This window comes from Coregonus lavaretus (assembly GCF_964263955.1).
Source record: "Coregonus lavaretus genome assembly, chromosome: 14".
NCBI lineage: Eukaryota > Metazoa > Chordata > Actinopteri > Salmoniformes > Salmonidae > Coregonus > Coregonus lavaretus.
Window position 1 is genome coordinate 847,700 of NC_140001.1, and position 27,957 is coordinate 875,656.

Consider the following 27,957-nt stretch of genomic DNA (forward strand, 5'->3'; position numbering starts at 1 on the left):
CACCTGTAGCGTTCTCTAGAGTTATGGAATAACACCTGTAGTGTTCTTTAGAGTTATGGAATAACACCTGTAGCGTTCTCTAGAGTTATGGAATAACACCTGTAGCGTTCTCTAGAGTTATGGAATAACACCTGTAGTGTTCTTTAGAGTTATGGAATAACACCTGTAGCGTTCTCTAGAGTTATGGAATAACACCTGTAGTGTTCTTTAGAGTTATGGAATAACACCTGTAGTGTTCTTTAGAGTTATGGAATAACACCTGTAGCGTTCTCTAGAGTTATGGAATAACACCTGTAGCGTTCTCTAGAGTTATGGAATAATACCTGTAGTGTTCTTTAGAGTTATGGAATAACACCTGTAGTGTTCTTTAGAGTTATGGAATAACACCTGTAGTGTTCTCTAGAGTTATGGAATAACACCTGTAGCGTTCTCTAGAGTTATGGAATAATACCTGTAGTGTTCTTTAGAGTTATGGTGTAGTGTTACACTATTTTTGGGTGTGTTGTTTTAACACTGTAGGGTGTAAAGCCTTAATTGCATATTTCCCAGCATGCCTTTCGAGTGAATGTGAGCGATACCCACCCATGACTATGTTTGTTAGTGTCACACTCTGGCTCCGGGACTTTGTGTGTTGAGCCAGGGTATGTTCGTTTCGTGGTGTTTTGTTTGGTTGGGTGGTTCTATGTGTTGTATTTCTTGGTTTGGTTGAGTGACTCCCAATCAGAGGTAACGAGTGTCAGCTGTTGGCTCGTTGTCTCTGATTGGGAGCCATATTTATACTGTCTGTTTTCACCTGGTGTTTGTGGGTTTTTGTTCCAAGTTCAGTCATTGTCACTGTTGGACTTCACTATGGTCTTTTGTTTTGTATTTACGTGCTTTACTCATTAAAGTCATCATGTTCACTCAACGCGCTGCGTATTGGTCTGCTCCCTTTCAAGACGGTCGTGACAGTTAGTGACAGCGACATAGTTGTTGGATTCATACATTTTCAGCTCTGAAGCCTTCACCAAGTGACTGCCTAAGTGAATGTGTTTGAATTAAAAGTAAACACTTTATGACCATACATTATACATTTAAAAAGGCCTTTAGTTATGGCCTAGTCATCCTCAACAATCGTGTTCTGAAAATCATGGCTAATGGGCCACATCAGACCTGCAAGTCACAGTACGCTGGTTTGTGAAGTGATCAGTTATTCTTATCAGAATCCAGCCAGAGGAAGGATATTCAACAATTTGAATATTTTATCACCCACCACCTGCATTCAGACTGACTGCTATCGTGAAGGACATGACAACCAAGACCACCTAAACCACGTAAACTGCAACATCTCAGTAACAGGTGCAAGTCCAACCCCTTACAGATTGGATTAGTTTAGAAACATTTACGTTATTTATCTTTGTATAGTAGAAGATAAATGAATCAATCAATGTGCAGAACCGTAGATATTAAAATAAACAATTCTAAAAATCAACCTGCAACAAAGCATCCTGGGAAATATGATAGAGGCCCTTCCAACATATTTTTTAACTCAGGGAGTTAAACGGAAATGAACTCAACACGGTCGATTAACAACAACACAACACACTGTTGATTCCGCTGTCATTCAAATAACACCATGTATTCACCGCAGGTGGTGTCAATTTCAATCACACTGGTGTTAACCCCACTAGAATCAACACTCAGATATATCACTGGTGTTAACCCCACTAGAATCAACACTCAGATATATCACTGGTGTTAACCCCACTAGAATCAACACTCAGATATATCACTGGTGTTAACCCCACTAGAATCAACACTCAGATATATCACTGGTGTTAACCCCACTAGAATCAACACTCAGATATATCACTGGTGTTAACCCCACTAGAATCAACACTCAGATATATCACTGGTGTTAACCCCACTAGAATCAACACTCAGATATATCACTGATGTTAACTCCACTAGAATCAACAGATATAACACTGGTGTTAACCCCACTAGAATCAACACTCAGATATATCACTGGTGTTAACCCCACTAGAATCAACACTCAGATATCACTGGTGTTAACCCCACTAGAATCAACACTCAGATATATCACTGGTGTTAACCCCACTAGAATCAACACTCAGATATATCACTGGTGTTAACCCCACTAGAATCAACACTCAGATATAACACTGGTGTTAACCCCACTAGAATCAACACTCAGATATATCACTGGTGTTAACCCCACTAGAATCAACACTCAGATATATCACTGGTGTTAACCCCACTAGAATCAACACTCAGATACATCACTGGTGTTAACCCCACTAGAATCAACACTCAGATATATCACTGGTGTTAACCCCACTAGAATCAACAGATATAACACTGGTGTTAACCCCACTAGAATCAACACTCAGATATATCACTGGTGTTAACCCCACTAGAATCAACAGATATAACACTGGTGTTAACCCCACTAGAATCAACACTCAGATATATCACTGGTGTTAACCCCACTAGAATCAACAGATATAACACTGGTGTTAACCCCACTAGAATCAACACTCAGATATATCACTGGTGTTAACCCCACTAGAATCAACAGATATATCACTGGTGTTAACCCCACTAGAATCAACACTCAGATATATCACTGGTGTTAACCCCACTAGAATCAACACTCAGATATATCACTGGTGTTAACCCCACTAGAATCAACACTCAGATATAACACTGGTGTTAACCTCACTAGAATCAACACTCAGATATATCACTGGTGTTAACCCCACTAGAATCAACAGATATATCACTGGTGTTAACCCCACTAGAATCAACACTCAGATATAGCACTGGTGTTAACCCCACTAGAACCAACACTCAGATATAACACTGGTGTTAACCCCACTAGAATCAACAGATATATCACTGGTGTTAACCCCACTAGAATCAACAGATATATCACTGGTGTTAACCCCACTAGAATCAACACTCAGATATATCACTGGTGTTAACTCCACTAGAATCAACACTCAAAACACTTTTAACTTCAACACTGAGCTTTAATGTGCTGTGTAGCTAATGTGCTGTGTAGCTAATGTGCTGTGTAGCTAGCTAATGTGCTGTGTAGCTCTGCATATCCTCCTGTTGCTTGCTACTGTAGCTTCATCTATGGCTCTGGCAAATTCATATGGTTGTGATGGAATAAATCAAAACTTTACATCAATCAATCACATTTGTTTTGATAACAGAGTGTATGATGATAAGAGTGAGTTCAATGCCTTTCTGATGACGTTGTCTCCGCCCCTATAGGACGGCAGTGCCCCCTATGGAGCAAGGTACGTGGGATCGATGGTGTCAGACGTCCATCGCACCATCGCATACGGAGGAATCTTCATGTACCCCGCCAATGAGAAGAGCCCCAAGGGAAAGGTAGGTTTAGCCTTAACCCTTAACCCTTGACCTCTAACCCCTATCCTCTAGCCCTAACCCTATCAACAAGAAGAGCCCCAAGGGAAAGGTAGGCAGGCCCTGACCTCTAACCTCTAACCCTAACCCTATCAACAAGAAGAGCCCCAAGGGAAAGGTAGGCAGGCCCTGACCCTAAAAGTAACCCCTGTCCCCTATCCTCTAGCCCTAACCCTATCAACAAGAAGAGCCCCAAGGGAAAGGTAGGCAGGCCCTGACCTCTGACCTCTAGCCCTAACCCCAAGGGAAAGGTAGGCAGGCCCTGACCTCTAACCTCTAACCCTAACCCTATCAACAAGAAGAGCCCCAAGGGAAAGGTAGGCAGGCCCTGACCTCTAACCTCTAGCCCTAACCCTAACCCTAGCCCTAACCCCAAGGGAAAGGTAGGCAGGCCCTGACCTCTGACCTCTAGCCCTAACCCCAAGGGAAAGGTAGGCAGGCCCTGACCTCTAACCTCTAACCCTAACCCTATCAACAAGAAGAGCCCCAAGGGAAAGGTAGGCAGGCCCTGACCTCTAACCTCTAGCCCTAACCCCAAGGGAAAGGTAGGCAGGCCCTGACCTCTAACCTCTAGCTCTAACCCCAAGGGAAAGGTAGGCAGGCCCTGACCTCTAACCTCTAGCTCTAACCCCAAGGGAAAGGTAGGCAGGCCCTGACCTCTAACCTCTAGCTCTAACCCCAAGGGAAAGGTAGGCAGGCCCTGACCTCTAACCTCTAGCTCTAACCCCAAGGGAAAGGTAGGCAGGCCCTGACCTCTAACCTCTAGCCCTAACCCCAAGGGAAAGGTAGGCAGGCCCTGACCTCTAACCTCTAGCTCTAACCCCAAGGGAAAGGTAGGCAGGCCCTGACCTCTAACCTCTAGCTCTAACCCCAAGGGAAAGGTAGGCAGGCCCTGACCCTAAAAGTAACCCCTGACCTCTAACCTCACCAGTGAAAAGATACATTGAATTATAGACTATAGATTTAACTCATCCACAGACCACAGAAAACATCTGACAAACCTTGATGTAGGGATGAACAGTCCCTTTAAAGATTCGGAGACTGATTTACATTTACATGTTAGTCATTTAGCAGACGCTCTTATCCAGAGAGACTTACAGTAGTGAGTCATTTAGCAGACGCTCTTATCCAGAGAGATTTACAGTAGTGAGTCATTTAGCAGACGCTCTTATCCAGAGAGACTTACAGTAGTGAGTCATTTAGCAGACGCTCTTATCCAGAGAGACTTACAGTAGTGAGTCATTTAGCAGACGCTCTTATCCAGAGAGACTTACAGTAGTGAGTCATTTAGCAGACGCTCTTATCCAGAGAGATTTACAGTAGTGAGTCATTTAGCAGAACGGATTGCTCGGGTTGGGGTGAAGGGTTTGAGCATAGTCTGAAGGTAGGGAGGGGCAGTTCCCCTTGCTGCTCCGTAGGTAAGCACCATGGTCTTGTAGTGGATGCGAGCTTCAACTGGAAGCCAGTGGAGTGTGCGGAGGAGCGGGGTGACATGGGAGAACTTGGGAAGGTTCTCTCATGTCAAGAGGAAGAGCAGTTCCATCTTGTCGAGGTTGAGCTTGAGGTGGGGGGCCGACATCCAAGTTGAGATATATCTGCCAGGCACGCAGAGATGCGTGTCGGCACCTGGGCGTCAGAAGGGGGGAAGGAGAAAAGTAGTTGAGTGTCATCTGCATAGCAATGATAGGAGAGACCATGTGAGGATATGACGGAGCCGAGTGACTTGGTGTATAGAGAGAAGAGGAGAGGGCCTAGAACCGAGCCCTGGGGGACACCAGTAGTGAGAGTACATGGTGCGGACACAGATCCTCTCCACATCACCTGGTAGGAGCGGCCTCCCAGGTAGAATGCAATCCAAGAGTGTGTGTAGCCTGAGACGCCCAGCCCTGAGAGGGTGGAGAGGAGGATCTGATGGTTCACGGTATAAAAAGCCAGCGGATATATCTAGGAGGATGAGAACAGAGGAGAGAGTCAGCTTTGGCAGTGCGGAGAGCCTCCGTGACACAGAGAAGAGCAGTCTCAGTTGAGTGACCCGTCTTGAAGCCTGACTGGTTAGGGTCAAGAAGATCATTCTGAGAGAGAGAACGAGAGGGTTAGTCAGAGACAGCAGCTCAAGTGTTTTGGAAAGACAAGAAAGAAGGGATACCAGTCTGTAGTTTTTGACGTCAGATGAGTCGAGTGTTGGTTTCTTGAGGAGGGGAGCAACTCGGGCCATTTTGAATTCAGAGGGGATGCAGCCAGTGGTCAGGGATGAGTTGATGAGGAAAGTGAGGAATTGGAGAAGGTCTCCAGAGATGGTTTGGAGAAGGGAGGAGGGGATGGAGTCAAGCGGTCAGGTTGTCGGGCGGCCGGACCTCACTAATCGCAGGATGTCATCTGGAGAGAGAGGGGAGAAAGAGGTCAAGGCGTAGGGTAGTTCTGTGTGAGTGGGACCAGTGGACTCAATATGCTGAGTGAATGAGTAGCGGATGTCGTCAACATATTTTTCAAAGTGGTTGACAAAGTCGTCCGCAGAGAGGGAGGAGGGAGGTGGAGGGGGTGGAGGATTAAGGAGGATTAAGGTGGAAAAGAGTTTCCTAGGGTTAGAGGCAGAAGCTTAAAATTTAGAGTGGTAGAAAGTGGCTTTAGCAGCGGATACATTTACATTACATTTACATTTTAGTCATTTAGCAGACGCTCTTATCCAGAGCGACTTACAGTTAGTGAATACATATTTTTTTTATACTGGCCCCCTGTGGGAATCGAACCCACAACCCTGGCGTTGCAAATGCCATGCTCTATCAACTGAGCTACATCCCTGCCGGCCATTCCCTCCCCTACCCTGGACGACGCTGGGCCAATTGTGTGCCGCCCATGAGTCTCCCGGTCGCGGCCGGCTGCGACAGAGCCTGGATATGATAGCCTTAGACCACTGCGCCACTCAGGAGTTACAGAGGAAGAGGAAGAGAATGTAGAGAGGAGGGAGTGAAAGGATGGCTTTAGCGGCAGATACAGAGGAAGAGAAGGTAGAGAGGAGGGAGGGAAAGGATGGCTTTAGCGGCAGATACAGAGGAAGAGAAGGTAGAGAGGAGGGAGTGAAAGGATGGCTTTAGCAGCAGATACAGAGGAAGAGAAGGTAGAGAGGAGGGAGTGAAAGGATGGCTTTAGCGGCAGATACAGAGGAAGAGAAGGTAGAGAGGAGGGAGGGAAAGGATGGCTTTAGCGGCAGATACAGAGGAAGGGAAGGTAGAGAGGAGGGAGTGAAAGGATGGCTTTAGCAGCAGATACAGAGGAAGAGGGGAAGGTGGAGAGGAGGGAGGGAAAGGATGATAGGTCCTCCAGAAGTTTAGTTTTCCTCCATTTTCTCTCAGCTGCCCTCAGCCCTGTTCTGGAAGCTCACAATGAGTCACTCAGCCCTGTTCTGGAAGCTCACAATGAGTCACTCAGCCCTGTTCTGGAAGCTCACAATGAGTCACTCAGCCCTGTTCTGGAAGCTCACAATGAGTCACTCAGCCCTGTTCTGGAAGCTCGCAATGAGTCACTCAGCCCTGTTCTGGAAGCTCGCAATGAGTCACTCAGCCCTGTTCTGGAAGCTCGCAATGAGTCACTCAGCCCTGTTCGGTAAGCTCGCAATGAGTCACTCAGCCCTGTTCTGGAAGCTCACAATGAGTCACTCAGCCCTGTTCTGGAAGCTCACAATGAGTCACTCAGCCCTGTTCTGGAAGCTCACAATGAGTCACTCAGCCCTGTTCTGGAAGCTCACAATGAGTCACTCAGCCCTGTTCTGGAAGCTCACAATGAGTCACTCAGCCCTGTTCTGGAAGCTCACAATGAGTCACTCAGCCCTGTTCTGGAAGCTCACAATGAGTCACTCAGCCCTGTTCTGGAAGCTCACAATGAGTCACTCAGCCCTGTTCTGGAAGCTCACAATGAGTCACTCAGCCCTGTTCTGGAAGCTCACAATGAGTCACTCAGCCCTGTTCTGGAAGCTCACAATGAGTCACTCTGCCCTGTTCTGGAAGCTCACAATGAGTCACTCAGCCCTGTTCTGGAAGCTCACAATGAGTCACTCAGCCCTGTTCTGGAAGCTCACAATGAGTCACTCAGCCCTGTTCTGGAAGCTCGCAATGAGTCACTCAGCCCTGTTCGGTAAGCTCGCAATGAGTCACTCAGCCCTGTTCGGTAAGCTCGCAATGAGTCACTCAGCCCTGTTCTGGAAGCTCGCAATGAGTCACTCAGCCCTGTTCTGGAAGCTCACAATGAGTCACTCAGCCCTGTTCTGGAAGCTCACAATGAGTCACTCAGCCCTGTTCTGGAAGCTCACAATGAGTCACTCAGCCCTGTTCTGGAAGCTCACAATGAGTCACTCAGCCCTGTTCTGGAAGCTCACAATGAGTCACTCAGCCCTGTTCTGGAAGCTCACAATGAGTCACTCAGCCCTGTTCTGGAAGCTCACAATGAGTCACTCAGCCCTGTTCTGGAAGCTCACAATGAGTCACTCAGCCCTGTTCTGGAAGCTCACAATGAGTCACTCAGCCCTGTTCTGGAAGCTCACAATGAGTCACTCAGCCCTGTTCTGGAAGCTCACAATGAGTCACTCAGCCCTGTTCTGGAAGCTCACAATGAGTCACTCAGCCCTGTTCTGGAAGCTCACAATGAGTCACTCAGCCCTGTTCGGTAAGCTCGCAATGAGTCACTCAGCCCTGTTCTGGAAGCTCACAATGAGTCACTCAGCCCTGTTCTGGAAGCTCGCAATGAGTCACTCAGCCCTGTTCTGGAAGCTCACAATGAGTCACTCAGCCCTGTTCTGGAAGCTCACAATGAGTCACTCAGCCCTGTTCTGGAAGCTCACAATGAGTCACTCAGCCCTGTTCTGGAAGCTCACAATGAGTCACTCAGCCCTGTTCTGGAAGCTCACAATGAGTCACTCAGCCCTGTTCTGGAAGCTCACAATGAGTCACTCAGCCCTGTTCTGGAAGCTCACAATGAGTCACTCAGCCCTGTTCTGGAAGCTCACAATGAGTCACTCAGCCCTGTTCTGGAAGCTCACAATGAGTCACTCAGCCCTGTTCTGGAAGCTCACAATGAGTCACTCAGCCCTGTTCTGGAAGCTCACAATGAGTCACTCAGCCCTGTTCGGTAAGCTCACAATGAGTCACTCAGCCCTGTTCTGGAAGCTCACAATGAGTCACTCAGCCCTGTTCTGGAAGCTCACAATGAGTCACTCAGCCCTGTTCTGGAAGCTCACAATGAGTCACTCAGCCCTGTTCTGGAAGCTCACAATGAGTCACTCAGCCCTGTTCTGGAAGCTCACAATGAGTCACTCAGCCCTGTTCTGGAAGCTCACAATGAGTCACTCAGCCCTGTTCTGGAAGCTCACAATGAGTCACTCAGCCCTGTTCTGGAAGCTCACAATGAGTCACTCAGCCCTGTTCTGGAAGCTCACAATGAGTCACTCAGCCCTGTTCTGGAAGCTCACAATGAGTCACTCAGCCCTGTTCTGGAAGCTCACAATGAGTCACTCAGCCCTGTTCTGGAAGCTCACAATGAGTCACTCAGCCCTGTTCTGGAAGCTCGCAATGAGTCACTCAGCCCTGTTCTGGAAGCTCGCAATGAGTCACTCAGCCCTGTTCTGGAAGCTCGCAATGAGTCACTCAGCCCTGTTCTGGAAGCTCGCAATGAGTCACTCAGCCCTGTTCTGGAAGCTCACAATGAGTCACTCAGCCCTGTTCTGGAAGCTCACAATGAGTCACTCAGCCCTGTTCTGGAAGCTCGCAATGAGTCACTCAGCCCTGTTCTGGAAGCTCACAATGAGTCACTCAGCCCTGTTCTGTAAGCTCGCAATGAGTCACTCAGCCCTGTTCTGTAAGCTCGCAATGAGTCACTCAGCCCTGTTCTGGAAGCTCGCAATGAGTCACTCAGCCCTGTTCTGTAAGCTCGCAATGAGTCACTCAGCCACGGAGCAGGAGGGGAGGGCCGAGCCGGCCGGGAGGTAAGGGGACAGCTGCCAGCAGCCCTGTTCTGTAAGCTCGCAATGAGTCACTCAGCCCTGTTCTGTAAGCTCGCAATGAGTCACTCAGCCCTGTTCTGTAAGCTCACAATGAGTCACTCAGCCACGGAGCAGGAGGGGAGGGCCGAGCCGGCCGGGAGGAAAGGGGACAGTGCGAGTCATAGGATGCGGAAAGGGAGGAGAGTAGGGTCGAAGAGGCAGAATCAGGAGACAGAAGGGAGAAGAATTTAGCAGAAGGGAGAGATGATAGGATAGAAGAGGAGAGAGTAATGGAAGAGAGAGCGTAAAGATTCAAACGGCGCATTACCATCTGGGTAGGGGCTGAGTGGTGATACAGCCTGACAGGATGCTCTCAATTGTGCATCTGTAAGAGTTTGTGAGGGTTTTAGGTGCCAAGCCAAATTTCTTCAGCCTCCTGAGGTTGAAGAGGTTCTTTTGCGCCTTCTTCACCACACTGTCTGTGTGGGTGGACAATTTCAGTTTGTCAGTGATGTGTATGCCAAGGAAATTGAAGCTTTTCACCTTCTCCACTGCGGTCCCGTCGATGTGGATAGGGGGGTGCACCCTCTGCTGTTTCCTGAAGTCCACGATCATCTCCTTTGTTTTGTTGACGTTGAGTGAGAGGTTATTTTCCTGGCACCACACTCCCAGAGCCCTCACCTCCTCCCTGTAGACTGTCTCGTCATTGCTGCTAATCAAGCCTAATACTGTTGTGTTGTCTACAAACTTGATGATTGAGTTGGAGGCGTGCTTGGCCACGCAGTCATGGGTGAACAGGGAGTACAGGAGGGGGCTGAGCACGCACCCTTGTGGGTCCCCTGTGTTGAGGATCAGCGAAGTGGAGGTGTTGTTTCCTACCTTCACCACCTGGGGGCGGCCCGTCAGGAAGTCCAGGACCCAGTTGCACAGGGCGGGGTTCAGACCCAGGGTCTCGAGCTTAATGATGAGCTTGGAGGGTACTATGGTGTTGAAGGCTGAGCTATAGTCAATGAACAGCATTCTTACATAGGTATTCCTCTTGTCCAGATGGGATAGGGCAGTGTGCAGTGTGATGGCGATTGCATCGTCTGTGGACCTATTGGGGCGGTATGCAAATTGAAGTGGGTCTAGGGTGACAGGTAAGGTGGAGGTGATATGATCCTTAACTAGCCTCTCAAAGCACTTCATGATGACAGAGGTGAGTGCTACGGGGCGATAGTCATTTAGTTCAGTTACCTTCGCTCTCTTGGGTACAGGAACAATGGTGGCCATCTTGAAGCATGTGGGGACAGCAGACTGGGATAGGGAGAGATTGAAAATGTCCATAAACACACCAGCCAGCTGGTCTGCGCATGTTCTGAGGATTATAGATGCAGTAATACCATTACAGCTGTGGTAATACCATTACAGCTGTGGTAATACCATTACAGCTGTGGTAATACCATTATATCTGTAGTAATACCATTATCAATCAATCAATCAATTTTATTTTATATAGCCCTTCTTACATCAGCTAATATCTCGAAGTGCTGTACAGAAACCCAGCCTAAAACCCCAAACAGCTAGTAATGCAGGTGTAGAAGCACGGTGGCTAGGAAAAACTCCCTAGAAAGGCGAAAACCTAGGAAGAAACCTAGAGAGGAACCAGGCTATGAGGGGTGGCCAGTCCTCTTCTGGCTGTGCCGGGTGGAGATTATAACAGAACCATGCCAAGATGTTCAAAAATGTTCATAAGTGACAAGCATGGTCAAATAATAATCAGGAATAAATCTCAGTTGGCTTTTCATAGCCGATCATTAAGAGTTTGAAAACAGCAGGTCTGGGACAGGTAGGGGTTCCATAACCGCAGGCAGAACAGTTTAAACTGGAATAGCAGCAAGGCCAGGCGGACTGGGGACAGCAAGGAGTCACCACGGCCGGTAGTCCCGACGTATGGTCCTAGGGCTCAGGTCTCTCAGTTGGCTTTTCATAGCCGATCATTAAGAGTTGAAAACAGCAGGTCTGGGACAGGTAGGGGTTTCGTAGCCGCAGGCAGAACAGTTGAAACTGGAATAGCAGCAAGGCCAGGCGGACTGGGGACAGCAAGGTGTCATCATGCCCGGTAGTCCTGACGTATGGTCCTAGGGCTCAGGTTCTCAGAGAGAAAGAGAGAACGAGAGAATTAGAGAGAGCATACTTAAATTCACACAGGACACTGGATAAGACAGGAGAAGTACTCCAGGTATAACCAACTAACCCCAGCCCCCCGACACATAAACTACTGCAGCATAAATACTGGAGGCTGAGACAGGAGCGGTCCGGAGACACTGTGGCCCCATCCGAAGAAACCCCCGGACAGGGCCAAACAGGAAGGATATAACCCCACCCACTCCGCCAAAGCACAGCCCCCGCACCACTAGAGGGATATCCCCAACCACCAACTTACAATCCTGAGACAAGGCCGAGTATAGCCCACAGAGGTCTCCACCACAGCACAAACCAAGGGGGGGGCGCCAACCCAGACAGGAAGATCACGTCAGTAACTCAACCCACTCAAGTGACGCACCCCTCCCAGGGACGGCATGAAAGAGCACCAGCAAGCCAGTGACTCAGCCCCTGCAACAGGGTTAGAGGCAGAGAACCCCAGTGGAGAGGGGAACCGGCCTGGCAGAGACAGCAAGGGCTGTTCGTTGCTCCAGCCTTTCCGTTCACCTTCACACTCCTGGGCCAGACTACACTCAATCATATGACCTACTGAAGAGATAAGTCTTCAGTAAAGACTTAAAGGTTGAGACTGAGTCTGCGTCTCTCACATGGGTAGGCAGACTGTTCCATAAAAATGGAGATCTATAGGAGAAAGCCCTGCCTCCCGCTGTTTGCTTAGAAATTCTAGGGACAATTAGGAGGCCTGCGTCTTGTGACCGTAGCGTACGTATTGGTATGTACGGCAGGACCAACTCGGAAAGATAGGTAGGAGCAAGCCCATGTAACGCTTTATAGGTTAACAGTAAAACCTTGAAATCAGCCCTTGCCTTAACAGGAAGCCAGTGTAGGGAAGCTAGCACTGGAGTAATATGATCAAATTTCTTGGTTCTAGTCAGGATTCTAGCAGCCGTATTTAGCACTAACTGAAGTTTATTTAGTGCTTTATCCGGGTAGCCGGAAAATAGAGCATTGCAGTAGTCTAACCTAGAAGTAACAAATGCATGGATTAATTTTTCTGCATCATTTTTGGACAGAAAATTTCTGATTTTTGCAATGTTACGTAGATGGAAAAAAGCTGTCCTTGAAACAGTCTTGATATGTTCGTCAAAAGAGAGATCAGGGTCAAGAGTAACGCCTAGGTCCTTCACAGTTTTATTTGAGACGACTTTACAACCATCAAGATGAATTGTCAGATTTAACAGAAGATCTCTTTGTTTCTTGGGACCTAGAACAAGCATCTCTGTTTTGTCCGAGTTTAAAAGTAAAAAGTTTTCAGCCATCCACTTCCTTATGTCTGAAACACAGGCTTCTAGCGAGGGCAATTTTGGGGCTTCACCATGCTTCATTGAAATGTACAGCTGTGTGTCATCCGCATAGCAGTGAAAGTTAACATTATGTTTTCGAATAACATCCCCAAGAGGTAAAATATATAGTGAAAACAATAGTGGTCCTAAAACGGAACCTTGAGGAACACCGAAATGTACAGTTGATTTGTCGGAGGACAGACCATTCACAGAGACAAACTGATATCTTTCCGACAGGTAGGATCTAAACCAGGCCAGAACTTGTCCGTGTAGACCAATTTGGGTTTCCAGTCTCTCCAAAAGAATGTGGTGATCGATGGTGTCAAAGGCAGCACTAAGGTCTAGTAGCACGAGGACAGATGCAGAGCCTCGGTCTGACGCCATTAAAAGGTCATTTACCACCTTCACAAGTGCAGTCTCAGTGCTATGATGGGGTCTAAAACCAGACTGAAGCATTTCGTATACATTGTTTGTCTTCAGAAAGGCAGTGAGTTGCTGCGCAACAGCTTTTTCTAAAATTTTTGAGAGGAATGGAAGATTCGATATAGGCCGATAGTTTTTTATATTTTCCGGGTCAAGGTTTGGCTTTTTCAAGAGAGGCTTTATCACTGCCACTTTTAGTGAGTTTGGTACACATCCGGTGGATAGAGAGCTGTTTATTATGTTCAACATAGGAGGGCCAAGCACAGGAAGCAGCTCCTTCAGCAGTTTAGTAGGAATAGGATCCAGTATGCAGCTTGAAGGTTTAGAGGCCATGATTATTTTCATCATTGTGTCAAGAGATATAGTACTAAAACACTTAAGTGTCTCTCCCGATCCCAGGCCCTCGCAGAGCTGTGCAGATCCAGGACAGCTAAGCCCTGGAGGAATACGCAGATTCAAAGAGGAGTCCGTAATTTGCTTTCTAATGGTCATGATCTTTTCCTCAAAGAAGTTCATGAATTTATCACTGCTGAAGTGAAAGCCATCCTCTCTTGGGGAATGCTGCTTTTTAGTTAGCTTTACAACAGTATCAAAAAGAAATTTTGGATTGTTCTTATTTTCCTCGATTAAGTTGGAAAAGTAGGATGATCGAGCAGCAGTGAGGGCTCTTCGGTACTGCACGGTACTGTCTTTCCAAGCTAGTCGGAAGACTTCCAGTTTGGTGTGGCGCCATTTCCGTTCCAATTTCCTGGAAGCTTGCTTCAAAGCTCGGGTATTTTCTGTATACCAGGGAGCTAGTTTCTTATGACAAATGTTTTTCGTTTTTAGGGGTGCAACTGCATCTAGGGTATTGCGCAAGGTTAAATTGAGTTCCTCAGTTAAGTGGTTAACTGATTTTTGTCCTCTGACGTCAGCTGTGGTAATACCATTATATCTGTAGTAATACCATTACAGCTGTGGTAATACCATTATAGCTGTAGTAATACCATTATATCTGTAGTAATACCATTATAGCTGTAGTAATACCATTATATCTGTAGTAATACCATTATAGCTGTAGTAATATCATTATAGCTGTGGTAATACCATTATATCTGTAGTAATACCATTATAGCTGTAGTAATACCATTATAGCTGTAGTAATACCATTATATCTGTAGTAATACCATTATAGCTGTAGTAATATCATTATAGCTGTAGTAATACCATTATATCTGTAGTAATACCATTATATCTGTAGTAATACCATTATAGCTGTAGTAATACCATTATAGCTGTAGTAATACCATTATATCTGTAGTAATACCATTATATCTGTAGTAATACCATTATATCTGTAGTAATACCATTATAGCTGTAGTAATACCATTATAGCTGTAGTAATAGCATTATAGCTGTAGTAATACCATTATAGCTGTAGTAATACCATTAATAGCTAATCTTGATTTAGTGTATTATTATTGGGTAAGCATTCAAATAAGTCACCTCAATATTTGCCTACATAGCTGATATCTCTCTAGGAGCTGATCCGTTGTCAGTATAGTGGAATAACTCTAATGGTAAGGTAAGATTTGAATGGAGAAAGCTGATCCGAGAGCAGCGCTCCCTTTCTTTTGATCCTATCAGTATTGACAGACGCTCCAACAACGCACTTAGTGACAGTTCTCTCTGTGTGGTGTTTTGGGAAACACATGTTACATCTTCAGCCGTTGTAGGAAAGATGCATCATTAAAACACTTGTAAGCCTAAGTTCCATCGCTATGGGGAAACCGGGCCCTGATCTCTCCTGCTATGGGGAAACTGGGCCCAGGTCTTTCTGGCTATGGGGAAACCAGGCCCAGGTCTCTCTCTGGCTATGGGGAAACCGGGCCCAGGGCTCTCTCTGGCTATGGGGAAACCGGGCCCAGGGCTCTCTGGCTATGAGGAAACCGGGCCCAGGGCTCTCTGGCTATGGGGAAACCGGGCCCTGATCTCTCCTGCTATGGGGAAACCAGGCCTAGGTCTCTCTGGCTATGGGGAAACCGGGCCCAGGGCTCTCTGGCTATGGGGAAACCAGGCCCAGGTCTCTCTCTGGCTATGGGGAAACCGGGCCCAGGGCTCTCCTGCTATGGGGAAACCAGGCCCAGGTCTCTCCTGCTATGGGGAAACCAGGCCCAGGTCTCTCCTGCTATGGGGAAACCAGGCCCAGGGCTCTCTGGCTATGGGGAAACCAGGCCCAGATCTCTCTGGCTATGAGGAAACCGGGCCCAGGTCTCTCTGGCTATGAGGAAACCGGGCCCAGGTCTCTCTGGCTATGGGGAAACCAGGCCCAGGTCTCTCTGGCTATGGGGAAACCGGGCCCAGGTCTCTCTGGCTATGAGGAAACCGGGCCCAGGGCTCTCTGGCTATGAGGAAACCGGGCCCAGGGCTCTCTGGCTATTAGAAGGAAAGTAAAGAAAGGTAGCTTAGTGGTTAAGAGCGTTGTGCCAGTAACCGAAAGGTCGCTGGTTCTAATCCCAGAGCCGACTAGGTGAAAAACCTGTCGATGTGCCCTTGAGCAAGGCACTTAACCCTAATTGCTCCTGTAAGTCGCTCTGGATAAGAGCGTCTGCTAAATGACCAATTTATTATTATTATTTATTTATAAACAATAGCTAATCAAGTGAAATAGTTTGAAAGCAGTTTATCACTCCCTCACATTCCCTCTCCTAATCATGGTGTGTATCACTCCTTCACATTCCCTCCCCTAATCATGGTGTGTATCACTCCTTCACATTCCCTCTCCTAATCATGGTATCACTCCTTCACATTCCCTCCCCTAATCATGGTGTGTATCCGTGTTCCATTCCCTCCCCTAATCATGGTGTGTATCACTCCTTCACATTCCCTCCCCTAATCATGGTGTGTATCACTCCTTCACATTCCCTCTCCTAATCATGGTATCACTCCTTCACATTCCCTCCCCTAATCATGGTGTGTATCACTCCTTCACATTCCCTCTCCTAATCATGGTATCACTCCTTCACATTCCCTCCCCTAATCATGGTGTGTATCCGTGTTCCATTCCCTCCCCTAATCATGGTGTGTATCACTCCTTCACATTCCCTCCCCTAATCATGGTGTGTATCACTCCTTCACATTCCCTCCCCTAATCATGGTGTGTATCCGTGTTCCATTCCCTCCCCTAATCATGGTGTGTATCACTCCTTCACATTCCCTCCCCTAATCATGGTGTGTATCACTCCTTCACATTCCCTCCCCTAATCATGGTGTGTATCACTCCTTCACATTCCCTCTCCTAATCATGGTGTATCCGTGTTCCATTCCCTCTCCTAATCATGGTGTATCCGTGTTCCATTCCCTCCCCTAATCATGGTGTGTATCCGTGTTCCATTCCCTCTCCTAATCATGGTGTGTATCACTCCTTCACATTCCCTCTCCTAATCATGGTGTATCCGTGTTCCATTCCCTCTCCTAATCATGGTGTATCCGTGTTCCATTCCCTCTCCTAATCATGGTGTGTATCCGTGTTCCATTCCCTCCCCTAATCATGGTGTATCCGTGTTCCATTCCCTCTCCTAATCATGGTGTATCCGTGTTCCATTCCCTCTCCTAATCATGGTGTGTATCCGTGTTCCATTCCCTCCCCTAATCATGGTGTATCCGTGTTCCATTCCCTCCCCTAATCATGGTGTATCCGTGTTCCATTCCCTCCCCTAATCATGGTGTATCCGTGTTCCATTCCCTCTCCTAATCATGGTGTGTATCCGTGTTCCATTCCCTCCCCTAATCATGATGTGTTCCATTCCCTCTCCTAATCATGGTGTATCCGTGTTCCATTCCCTCTCCTAATCATGGTGTGTATCCGTGTTCCATTCCCTCTCCTAATCATGGTGTATCCGTGTTCCATTCCCTCTCCTAATCATGGTGTGTATCCGTGTTCCATTCCCTCCCCTAATCATGGTGTGTATCCGTGTTCCATTCCCTCTCCTAATCATGGTGTGTATCCGTGTTCCATTCCCTCTCCTAATCATGGTGTATCCGTGTTCCATTCCCTCTCCTAATCATGGTGTATCCGTGTTCCATTCCGTCTCCTAATCATGGTGTGTATCCGTGTTCCATTCCCTCCCCTAATCATGGTGTATCCGTGTTCCATTCCCTCTCCTAATCATGGTGTATCCGTGTTCCATTCCCTCTCCTAATCATGGTGTGTATCCGTGTTCCATTCCCTCCCCTAATCATGGTGTATCCGTGTTCCATTCCCTCCCCTAATCATGGTGTGTATCCGTGTTCCATTCCCTCTCCTAATCATGGTGTGTATCCGTGTTCCATTCCCTCCCCTAATCATGGTGTGTATCCGTGTTCCATTCCCTCTCCTAATCATGGTGTGTATCCGTGTTCCATTCCCTCTCCTAATCATGGTGTGTATCCGTGTTCCATTCCCTCCCCTAATCATGGTGTGTTCCATTCCCTCTCCTAATCATGCTGTGTATCCGTGTTCCATTCCCTCCCCTAATCATGATGTGTTCCATTCCCTCTCCTAATCATGGTGTATCCGTGTTCCATTCCCTCTCCTAATCATGATGTGTTCCATTCCCTCTCCTAATCATGGTGTGTATCCGTGTTCCATTCCCTCCCCTAATCATGATGTGTTCCATTCCCTCTCCTAATCATGGTGTATCCGTGTTCCATTCCCTCTCCTAATCATGGTGTGTATCCGTGTTCCATTCCCTCTCCTAATCATGGTGTATCCGTGTTCCATTCCCTCTCCTAATCATGGTGTGTATCCGTGTTCCATTCCCTCCCCTAATCATGGTGTGTATCCGTGTTCCATTCCCTCTCCTAATCATGGTGTGTATCCGTGTTCCATTCCCTCTCCTAATCATGGTGTATCCGTGTTCCATTCCCTCTCCTAATCATGGTGTATCCGTGTTCCATTCCCTCTCCTAATCATGGTGTGTATCCGTGTTCCATTCCCTCCCCTAATCATGGTGTATCCGTGTTCCATTCCCTCTCCTAATCATGGTGTATCCGTGTTCCATTCCCTCCCCTAATCATGGTGTGTATCCGTGTTCCATTCCCTCTCCTAATCATGGTGTGTATCCGTGTTCCATTCCCTCTCCTAATCATGGTGTGTATCCGTGTTCCATTCCCTCTCCTAATCATGGTGTGTATCCGTGTTCCATTCCCTCTCCTAATCATGGTGTGTATCCGTGTTCCATTCCCTCTCCTAATCATGGTGTGTATCCGTGTTCCATTCCCTCCCCTAATCATGGTGTATCCGTGTTCCATTCCCTCTCCTAATCATGGTGTATCCGTGTTCCATTCCCTCCCCTAATCATGGTGTGTATCCGTGTTCCATTCCCTCTCCTAATCATGGTGTGTATCCGTGTTCCATTCCCTCTCCTAATCATGGTGTGTATCCGTGTTCCATTCCCTCTACTAATCATGGTGTGTATCCGTGTTCCATTCCCTCTCCTAATCATGGTGTATCCGTGTTCCATTCCCTCTCCTAATCATGGTGTGTATCCGTGTTCCATTCCCTCTCCTAATCATGGTGTGTATCCGTGTTCCATTCCCTCTCCTAATCATGGTGTATCCGTGTTCCATTCCCTCTCCTAATCATGGTGTATCCGTGTTCCATTCCCTCTCCTAATCATGGTGTGTATCCGTGTTCCATTCCCTCCCCTAATCATGGTGTATCCGTGTTCCATTCCCTCTCCTAATCATGGTGTATCCGTGTTCCATTTCCTCCCCTAATCATGGTGTGTATCCGTGTTCCATTCCCTCTCCTAATCATGGTGTGTATCCGTGTTCCATTCCCTCCCCTAATCATGGTGTGTATCCGTGTTCCATTCCCTCTCCTAATCATTTGGTGTGTATCCGTGTTCCATTCCCTCTCCTAATCATGGTGTGTATCCGTGTTCCATTCCCTCCCCTAATCATGGTGTGTTCCATTCCCTCCCCTAATCATGGTGTATCCGTGTTCCATTCCCTCCCCTAATCATGGTGTGTATCCGTGTTCCATTCCCTCTCCTAATCATGGTGTGTATCCGTGTTCCATTCCCTCCCCTAATCATGGTGTGTTCCATTCCCTCCCCTAATCATGGTGTATCCGTGTTCCATTCCCTCCCCTAATCATGGTGTGTATCCGTGTTCCATTCCCTCTCCTAATCATGGTGTGTATCCGTGTTCCATTCCCTCTCCTAATCATGGTGTGTATCCGTGTTCCATTCCCTCTCCTAATCATGGTGTGTATCCGTGTTCCATTCCCTCCCCTAATCATGGTGTATCCGTGTTCCATTCCCTCCCCTAATCATGGTGTGTATCCGTGTTCCATTCCCTCTCCTAATCATGGTGTATCCGTGTTCCATTCCCTCCCCTAATCATGGTGTGTATCCGTGTTCCATTCCCTCTCCTAATCATGGTGTGTATCCGTGTTCCATTCCCTCTCCTAATCATGGTGTGTATCCGTGTTCCATTCCCTCTCCTAATCATGGTGTGTATCCGTGTTCCATTCCCTCCCCTAATCATGGTGTGTTCCATTCCCTCCCCTAATCATGGTGTATCCGTGTTCCATTCCCTCCCCTAATCATGGTGTGTATCCGTGTTCCATTCCCTCTCCTAATCATGGTGTATCCGTGTTCCATTCCCTCTCCTAATCATGGTGTATCCGTGTTCCATTCCCTCTACTAATCATGGTGTGTATCCGTGTTCCATTCCCTCTCCTAATCATGGTGTATCCGTGTTCCATTCCCTCCCCTAATCATGGTGTATCCGTGTTCCATTCCCTCCCCTAATCATGGTGTGTATCCGTGTTCCATTCCCTCTCCTAATCATGGTGTATCCGTGTTCCATTCCCTCCCCTAATCATGGTGTATCCGTGTCCCTCTCCCTTCCCTAGCTGCGTTTGCTGTACGAGTGCAACCCCATCGCCTTCTTGATCGAGCAGTGTGGAGGCGTGGCGACCACGGGAGAAGAGCGTGTACTAGATGTGGTTCCAACCAACATCCATCAGAGAGTTCCGTTTGTTGTGGGTTCACCTGATGACGTCAACGAGTACCTCGACTTCGTCAAGAAGCACAAGTAGAACGACAACAAAACTTGAATAAAAGTTAAATACAAAAAAAAGAAATGAGTAACTACATGTCTGTCCATCAGTAAGAAGAGCAAATGGCACCCTCTTCCCCTATGTAGTGCACAGCTTTTGACCAGGGCCCATATTTCAGGATTCAGATATTCCACTCTTCCTGTTCATGGAAGCGTAACCCCAATTCTTCCAGAATCAGAACTGACAGCCTTGTCCTTTCTCCTTATCTAAGCTCACCTCTTTATACTCTAGAGAGCAGACTGCCAGTAGAGACAAAGTATCAAAAATATCACCCTAAACACAAAATAACCTGAAGTATTGAGACACATCTTCCATGCTAGGCAGTGCTCAGTGAGACAGGGCTGACTTGTTGATCAGAGAGAGAAGGAAATAGAGACAAAGCTGAGTGAGCATAAAGCCGGGACAAGGTCCAGAGAAAGTAGCAGTTACTTCCTATAGGAGCTACACGATGACACTGATCTAGATCTGATAAACAACTAGCTCCGCTCCTATCCAAGTAAGAACTACTACTTGCTGTAGCTTTCAAATTCTGTGAATAGCATTTAGTAATTTCAACAAATTTGATCCATGCTTCCAGGACGAGCCCGTTTGAAAGCATGTTCCAGAAGGATAACACTTCACCTGATTGGTTGGCAGAAAAAGGTCGCCCACCAGAGCTCTCCTGGTTGTCTGCAGAGCACCTCTTACAAGAACACATTCTTTTTTTTTTTACAACTGCTAAACTTTTGGCAGAGGTTAGTCGCTAAATTAGTGCCAAAACAGACTTGACATGCAAATGTAGTTTTGATTCACAGAAGATTCACCAGACGCAAAATCTTATTGGATTTGTTCACACATCACATTCCCTGCTTGCTAGTGTTGTTGCATTCATTCTCAAAATAAGTTACTTTTGCAACTATAAAACTGATTAAAGGCGCAACTCATATTTTACATGTGCAAATCATACTTTACGTGCTTGTACACTTAAGACATTAAGTTACCTTCATACCCCCACCCCCAAACTACTTCCTGCAGCTATAAACACCCCAAAGTTTCCTGTGTCTTCAGAGCGGTTTAGATACCTGTGTTTACTACAAAGTGTCAGGAGGGAGCAGCCAAGCTTAGCTGACGTGCAACCCAGGAGACTAGAGGCTGGTGTTAGCAAGTCAAAGCAAAGGTAGTGTTACAAAAGTCTATTTCACATAAATGGATGAGTTTCCTGTAAGTCACCTGGTGTTGACCATCATCAGTCATATCACCACAGTGCCAGTCCTGACAGCTGTTTTCAGGAAGCGCCATAAACTGGAACTGAAAGTAAATAAATAAAATAATAATAATATGCCATTTAGCAGACGCTTTTATCCAAAGCGACTTACAGTCAGTCATGTGTGCATACATTTTTACGTATGGGTGGTCCTGGGGATCGAACCCACTACCCTGGCGTTACAAGCGCCATGCTCTACCAGCTGAGCGACAGACTGAGTAACTTTAAGGTCGGGATCACTGAAGCGTTACAGCGTAAAGGTACTTCCTGATTGAGCCGACATGCAGTCGTCACCATGAATACAGTCTCTGCCAACGCGGGAACATTGCCTTTACATTTCAAGCTGAACTGCCGCGATGCCGATTTAATAGAGTCCTAATCTCGACTAGGGTCAGATAAAAAAAACAGTCTGTCGTCTTCTTTATTAGTCATATAGTCAGAATGACATTTTGGGATCCATTGTAAAAGTGACCTTGGTCTCAAATGGTGACTCCCTGTGAAAATAAATTAAAATATGAGCGACTTGTTTACATTTCATAATTTGACAGACTTGTATCCGGAAAATATGGTTCTACACGGCTTCTATTAAATAGGGTTTTACAGGGCTTCTATTAAATAGGGTTTTACAGGGCTTCTATTAAATAGGGTTTTACAGGGCTTCTATTAATAGGGTTTTACAGGGCTTCTATTAAATAGGGTTTTACAGGGCTTCTATTAATAGGGTTTTACGGGGCTTCTATTAAATAGGGTTTTACAGGGCTTCTATTAATAGGGTTTTACAGGGCTTCTATTAAATAGGGTTTTACAGGGCTTCTATTAAATAGGGTTTTACGGGGCTTCTATTAATAGGGTTTTACAGGGCTTCTACATTTATTAATAGAGTTCTACACAGCTTCTATTTTCTTTCCTAAATCAATAAACCAACCAATCTTTACAAGAGCGGTGCTACTTTGGACAGGGCCGAGAGCGGTGCTACTTTGGACAGGGCCGGTGGTAGGATATTGGATAATAAAAACCAAACCAATGTAAGAATTGTTATATTTTTTAACATTTTCAAAATTATTTTGATACATTGAAAATGGTTGCTCCTACAGTTTACAGCAGTGAACTCCACTTGGTACAGTTGAATGTAAAACTTGATGTTCTTTTCTTGTTTCCCTTTATAGTGTAAACCAACGAGGAGAAAGAGGCAACGTGGTATAAATCAATTTAAAGTAGAGAGAGGTCATCCCTTGTAACATTACTACAAGCAGACAATCAACAGTATCATGAGTTTCACATATTACAAGAGAGGACATTGGAGATTCCACTGAAAGCCCAGAGTCGTGATCATCTAACCATTTCTTTATAATATTTTATAAAAACGTTCAACGAATTAGAATGTGATTTTTCAAAAAACAAAAATACAGTTTATTAAGAAATGCGGACACAGAAGTGTAGTCAAGTTAAGTACAAGACAGGCAGAGCGAGTTGCCTTTAAGGACTCTGATCTGCACTTTGTGTTTGACTCGAAGTTGAAATCCTCTCTGAGATACTGAAGAGGCCCGTCAGAGTGGTATCAGAATTCCTCCTCTGCGTTGCGGCTGCGTGAGGCCTTCAGCTGTTGGAGACGCTCCATACACTCATTGACGCTGCGCTCGCCGTGCACCTTGTTGTCACGCGTACGCACGTTCACCGTCTCACTGGTCTTCTCCTTCTCACCCACAACTAGAAAGAAAGAAAGAAAGAGAGAGAGAGAGAAAAATATTTCATTATGATTTAATGTCTAGACTTAGTGATGAGCGAAACTGGAAATTGCTTCTCTGTTAGGCTTTCAAGTCCCTGAGATAAATAATACAATAAACTAAGGCCAGTCACTTTCAGCCGTCTGTCGTTTTCGGATCATATTGAAACACCCTGCTGTATGTTGGTCTGGCTGTCTTGGTTTAATAACATATGGACATATTTTAAATAGACGCTCAAAAACATATAGAATGAGATTTATCTACCTCAATTACCTCGTACCCCTGCACATCGACTCGATACTGGTACCCTGTGTATATAGCCAAGTTATGAGTAGGTGTCCAAACCTTTGACTGGTACTGTATGTATGTATGTATGTATGTATGTATGCATGCATACACTTACATATACACACACACTCACAGTGCATTTGGAAAATATTCAGACCCCTTGACCTTTTCTACATGTTGTTCAGCCTGAAATGGATTCAATTGTTGTTGTTGTTTACTCAGTCTACACACAACACCCCATAATGACAAAGCAACAACAGGTTTATAGACATTTCTGCTAATATATATATTTAAAAAAAAACCGGAAATATCACATTTACATAAGTATTCAGACCCTTTACTCAGTACTGTGTTGAAGCACCTTTGGCAGCGATTACAGCCTCAAGTCTTCTTGGGTATGACGCTACAAGCTTGGTACACCTGTATTTGGGGAGTTTCTCCCATTCTTCTCTGCAGATCCTCTCAAGCTCTGTCAGGTTGGACGGGGAGCGTCGCTGCACAGCTATTTTCAGTTCTCTCCAGAGATGTTCGATGGGGTTCAAGTCCGGGCTATGGCTGGGCCACTCAAGGACATTCAGAGACTTGTCCCGAAGCCACTCCTGCGTTGTCTTGGCTGTGTGCTTAGGGTTGTTGTCCTGTTGGAAGTTGAACCTTCGCCCCAGTCGGAGGTCCTGAGCGCTCTGGAGCAGGTTTTCATCAAGGATCTCTCTGTACTTTGCTCCGTTCATCTTTCCCTCGATCCTGACTAGTCTCCCAGTCCCTGCCGCTGAAAACCATCCCCCCCACAGCATGATGCTGCCACCACCATGCTTCACCGTAGGGATGGTGCCAGGTTTCCTCCAGACATAACGCTTCGCATTCATGCCAAAGAGTTCAATCTTGGTTTCATCAGACCAGAGAATCTTGTTTCTCATGGTCTGAGAGTCTTTAGGTGCCTTTTGGCAAACTCCAAGCGGGCTGTCATGTGCCTTTTACTGAGGAGTGGCTTCTGTCTGGCCACTCTACCATAAAGGCCTGATTGGTGGAGTGCTGCACAGATGGTTATCCTTCTGGAAGGTTCTCCCATCTCCACAGAGAAACTCTGGAGCTCTGTCAGAGTGACCATTGGGTTCTTGGTCACCTCTCTGATGAAGGCCCTTCTCCCCCGATTGCTCAGTTTGGCCGGGCGGCCAGCTTGGTGGTTCCAAACTAATTCCATTTAAAAATGATGGAGGCCACTGTGTTCTTGGGGACCTTCAATGCTGCAGACATTTTTTGGTACCCTTCCCCAGATCTGTGCCTTGACACAATCCTGTCTCGGTTCTCTACGAACAATTCCTTCGACTTCATGGCTTGGTTTTTGCTCTGACATGCACTGTCAACTGTGGGAACTTATATAGACTGGTGTGTGCCTTTCCAAATCATGTCCAATCAATTGAATTGACCACAGGTGGACTCCAATCAAGTTGTAGAAACATCTCAAGGATGATCAATGGAAACAGGATGCACCTGAGCTCAATTTCAAGTCTCATAGCAAAGGGTCTGAATACTTATGTAAATAAAGGTATCCATTTTTTATTTCTAATAACCTGTTTCCGCTTTGTCATTATGGGGTAGTGTGTGTAGAATGATCATAAAATGTTTTATTTAATCCATTTTAGAATAAGACTGTAACATAACAAAATGTAGAAAAAGTCAAGGGGTCTGAATACTTTCCTAATGAATACACATCTGGTAGATCTTAAGAGCCTTCGCTCTGCAGTTCGTTTTCAGAAGTGTGCTGTCTGCCTGCCTGCCTGCCTGCCTGCCTGTCTGCCTGCCTGTCTGCCATAGAATTAGACCTGTGAATGAAAAGTGAAGTTATTGCAAAACAAAATGTAGAACACAAAAAAGGAAAATGGTAGGTTAAATAAAAGACTGTGCTTTTCCCCATTATTTTTCGCCAAATAACTCAACATATGTATTTTGATATTTAGCAGATTATAGGTCTGGTTATTGCAGGTGTAGCGAAATGCTTGCGCTTCTAGCTCCGACAGTGCAGTAATATCTAACAAGTAATATCTAACAATTTCACAACATATACCCAATACACACAAATCTAGTAAGGAATGGGATTTAAGAATATATACATATATGGACAAGCAATGACAGAGTGGCATGGACTAAGATACAGTAGAATATTATAGAATAGAATGCAGTATATACACATACGAGATGAGTAATGCAAGATATGGAAACATTATTAAAGTGACTAGTGTTCCATTTCTTAAAGTGGCCAGTGATTTCAATAGGCAGCAGCAGCCTCTAATGTGCTAGTGATGGGTATTTAACAGTTTGATGGCCTTGAGATAGAAGCTGTTTTCATTCTCTCGGTCACAGCTTTTATGCACCTGTACTGACCTCGCCTTCTGGATGATAGCGGGGTGAACAGGCAGTGGCTCGGGTGGTTGATGTCCTTGATGATCTTTTTGGCCTTCCTGTGACATCGGGTGCTGTAGGTGTCCTGGAGGGCGGGTAGTTTGCCCCAGGTAATGCGTTCGGCAGACTGCACCACCCTCTGGAGAGCCCTGCGGTTGCGGGCGGTGCAGTTGCCGTACCAGGCGGTGATACAGCCTGACAGGATGCTCTCAATTGTGCATCTGTAAGAGTTTGTGAGGGTTTTAGGTGCCAAGCCAAATTTCTTCAGCCTCCTGAGGTTGAAGAGACTCTGTTGCGCCTTCTTCACCACACTGTCTGTGTGGGTGGACCATTTCAGTTTGTCAGTGATGTATACGCCAAGGAAATTGAAGCTTTTCACCTTCTCCACTGTGGTCCCGTCGATGTGGATAGGGGGGTGCACCCTCTGCTGTTTCCTGAAGTCCACGATCATCTCCTTTGTTTTGTTGATGTTGAGTGAGAGGTTATTTTCTTGGCACCACACTCCCAGAGCCCTCACCTCCTCCCTGTAGGCTGTCTCGTCATTGTTGGTAATCAAGCCTAATACTGTTGTGTTGTCTGCAAACTTGATGATTGAGTTGGAGGCTTGCTTGGCCACGCAGTCATGGGTGAACAGGGAGTACAGGAGGGGGCTGAGCACGCACCCTTGTGGGGCCCCAGTGTTGAGGATCAGCGAAGTGGAGATGTTGTTTCCTACCTTCACCACCTGGGGGCGGCCCGTCAGGAAGTCCAGGACCCAGTTGCACAGGTCGGGGTTCAGACCCAGGGCCTCGAGCTTAATGATGAGCTTGGAGGGTACTATGGTGTTGAACGCTGAGCTATAGTCAATGAACAGCATTCATACATAGGTATTCCTCTTGTCCAGATGGGATAGGGCAGTGTGCAGTGCGATGGCGATTGCATCGTCTGTGGATTTATTGGGGCAGTAAACAAATTGAAGTGGGTCTAGGGTGACAGGTAAGGTAGAGGTTAAATTATCCTTAACTAGTCTCTCAAAGCACTTCATGATGACAGAGGTGAGTGCTACGGGGCGATAGTCATTTAGTTCAGTTACCTTTGCATTCTTGGGTACAGGAACAATTGAGGACATCTTGAAGGAAGTGGGGACAGCAGACTGGGATAGGGAGAGATTGGATATGTCCGTAAAACACTCCAGCCAGCTGGTCTGCGCATGCTCTGAGGACGTGGCTAGGGATGCCGTCTGGGCCGGCAGCCTTGCGGGGGTTAACACGCTTAAATGTCTTACTCACGTCGGCCACGGAGAAGGAGAGGCCACAGTCCTTGGTAGTGGGCCTCGTCAGTGGCACTGTGTTATCCTCAAAGCGGGCGAAGAAAGTGTTTATCTTGTCTGGAAGCAAGACGTCGGCGTCGGTGATGTGGCTGGTTTTCCTTTTGTAGTCTGTGATTGTCTGTAGTCCCTGCCACGTACAGGACGTCTCGTGTCTGAGCCGTTGAATTGCGACTCCACTTTGTCTCTGTACTGATGTTTTGCCAGTTTGATTGCCTTGCGGAGGGAATAACTACACTGTTTGTATTCAACCATATTCCCAGTCACCTTGCCATGGTTAAATGCGGTGGTTCACGCTTTCAGATTGGCGCGAATGTTGCCATCTATCCACGGTTTCTGGTTAGGGTAGGTTTTAATAGTCACAGTGGGCACAACATCACCTATACACTTCCTGATAAACTCGGTCACTGTTTCAGAGTATTTGTCGAAATTATTTTCGCAAGCTACCCGGAACATATCCCAGTCCGCGTGATCAAAACAATCTTGAAGCGTGGATTCTGATTGATCAGACCAGCGTTGAATAGTCCTTAGCACGGGTACTTCCTGATTGAGTTTCTGCCTATAGGAGGGGAGGAGCAAAATGGAGTCG

At 46.5% G+C, this 27,957-nt stretch overlaps 2 protein-coding genes across 2 annotated transcripts in view; one reads left to right on the top strand and one right to left on the bottom strand.

The window, feature by feature from the left end:
• Positions 1-20,389, top strand: part of LOC311140963 (fructose-1,6-bisphosphatase isozyme 2-like) — a gene marked incomplete at both ends in the record, with an annotated part of 43,701 nt that extends 23,312 nt beyond the window's left edge. The window contains 2 exons of the mRNA XM_084176223.1: positions 3,286-3,405; positions 20,204-20,389. Of these exons, the coding sequence (XP_084032349.1) occupies positions 3,286-3,405; positions 20,204-20,389 (306 nt within the window). The remainder of the gene's footprint in view (positions 1-3,285; positions 3,406-20,203) is intronic.
• Positions 20,390-22,679: 2,290 nt separating this feature from the next.
• LOC311141883 (threonine--tRNA ligase 1, cytoplasmic-like) overlaps positions 22,680-27,957 on the bottom strand; it is a 102,191-nt gene continuing 96,913 nt past the window's right edge. Inside the window, 1 exon segment of the mRNA XM_084177379.1 lies at positions 22,680-23,360. Within this exon segment, the coding sequence (XP_084033505.1) occupies positions 23,212-23,360 (149 nt within the window). The 3' untranslated portion in view covers positions 22,680-23,211.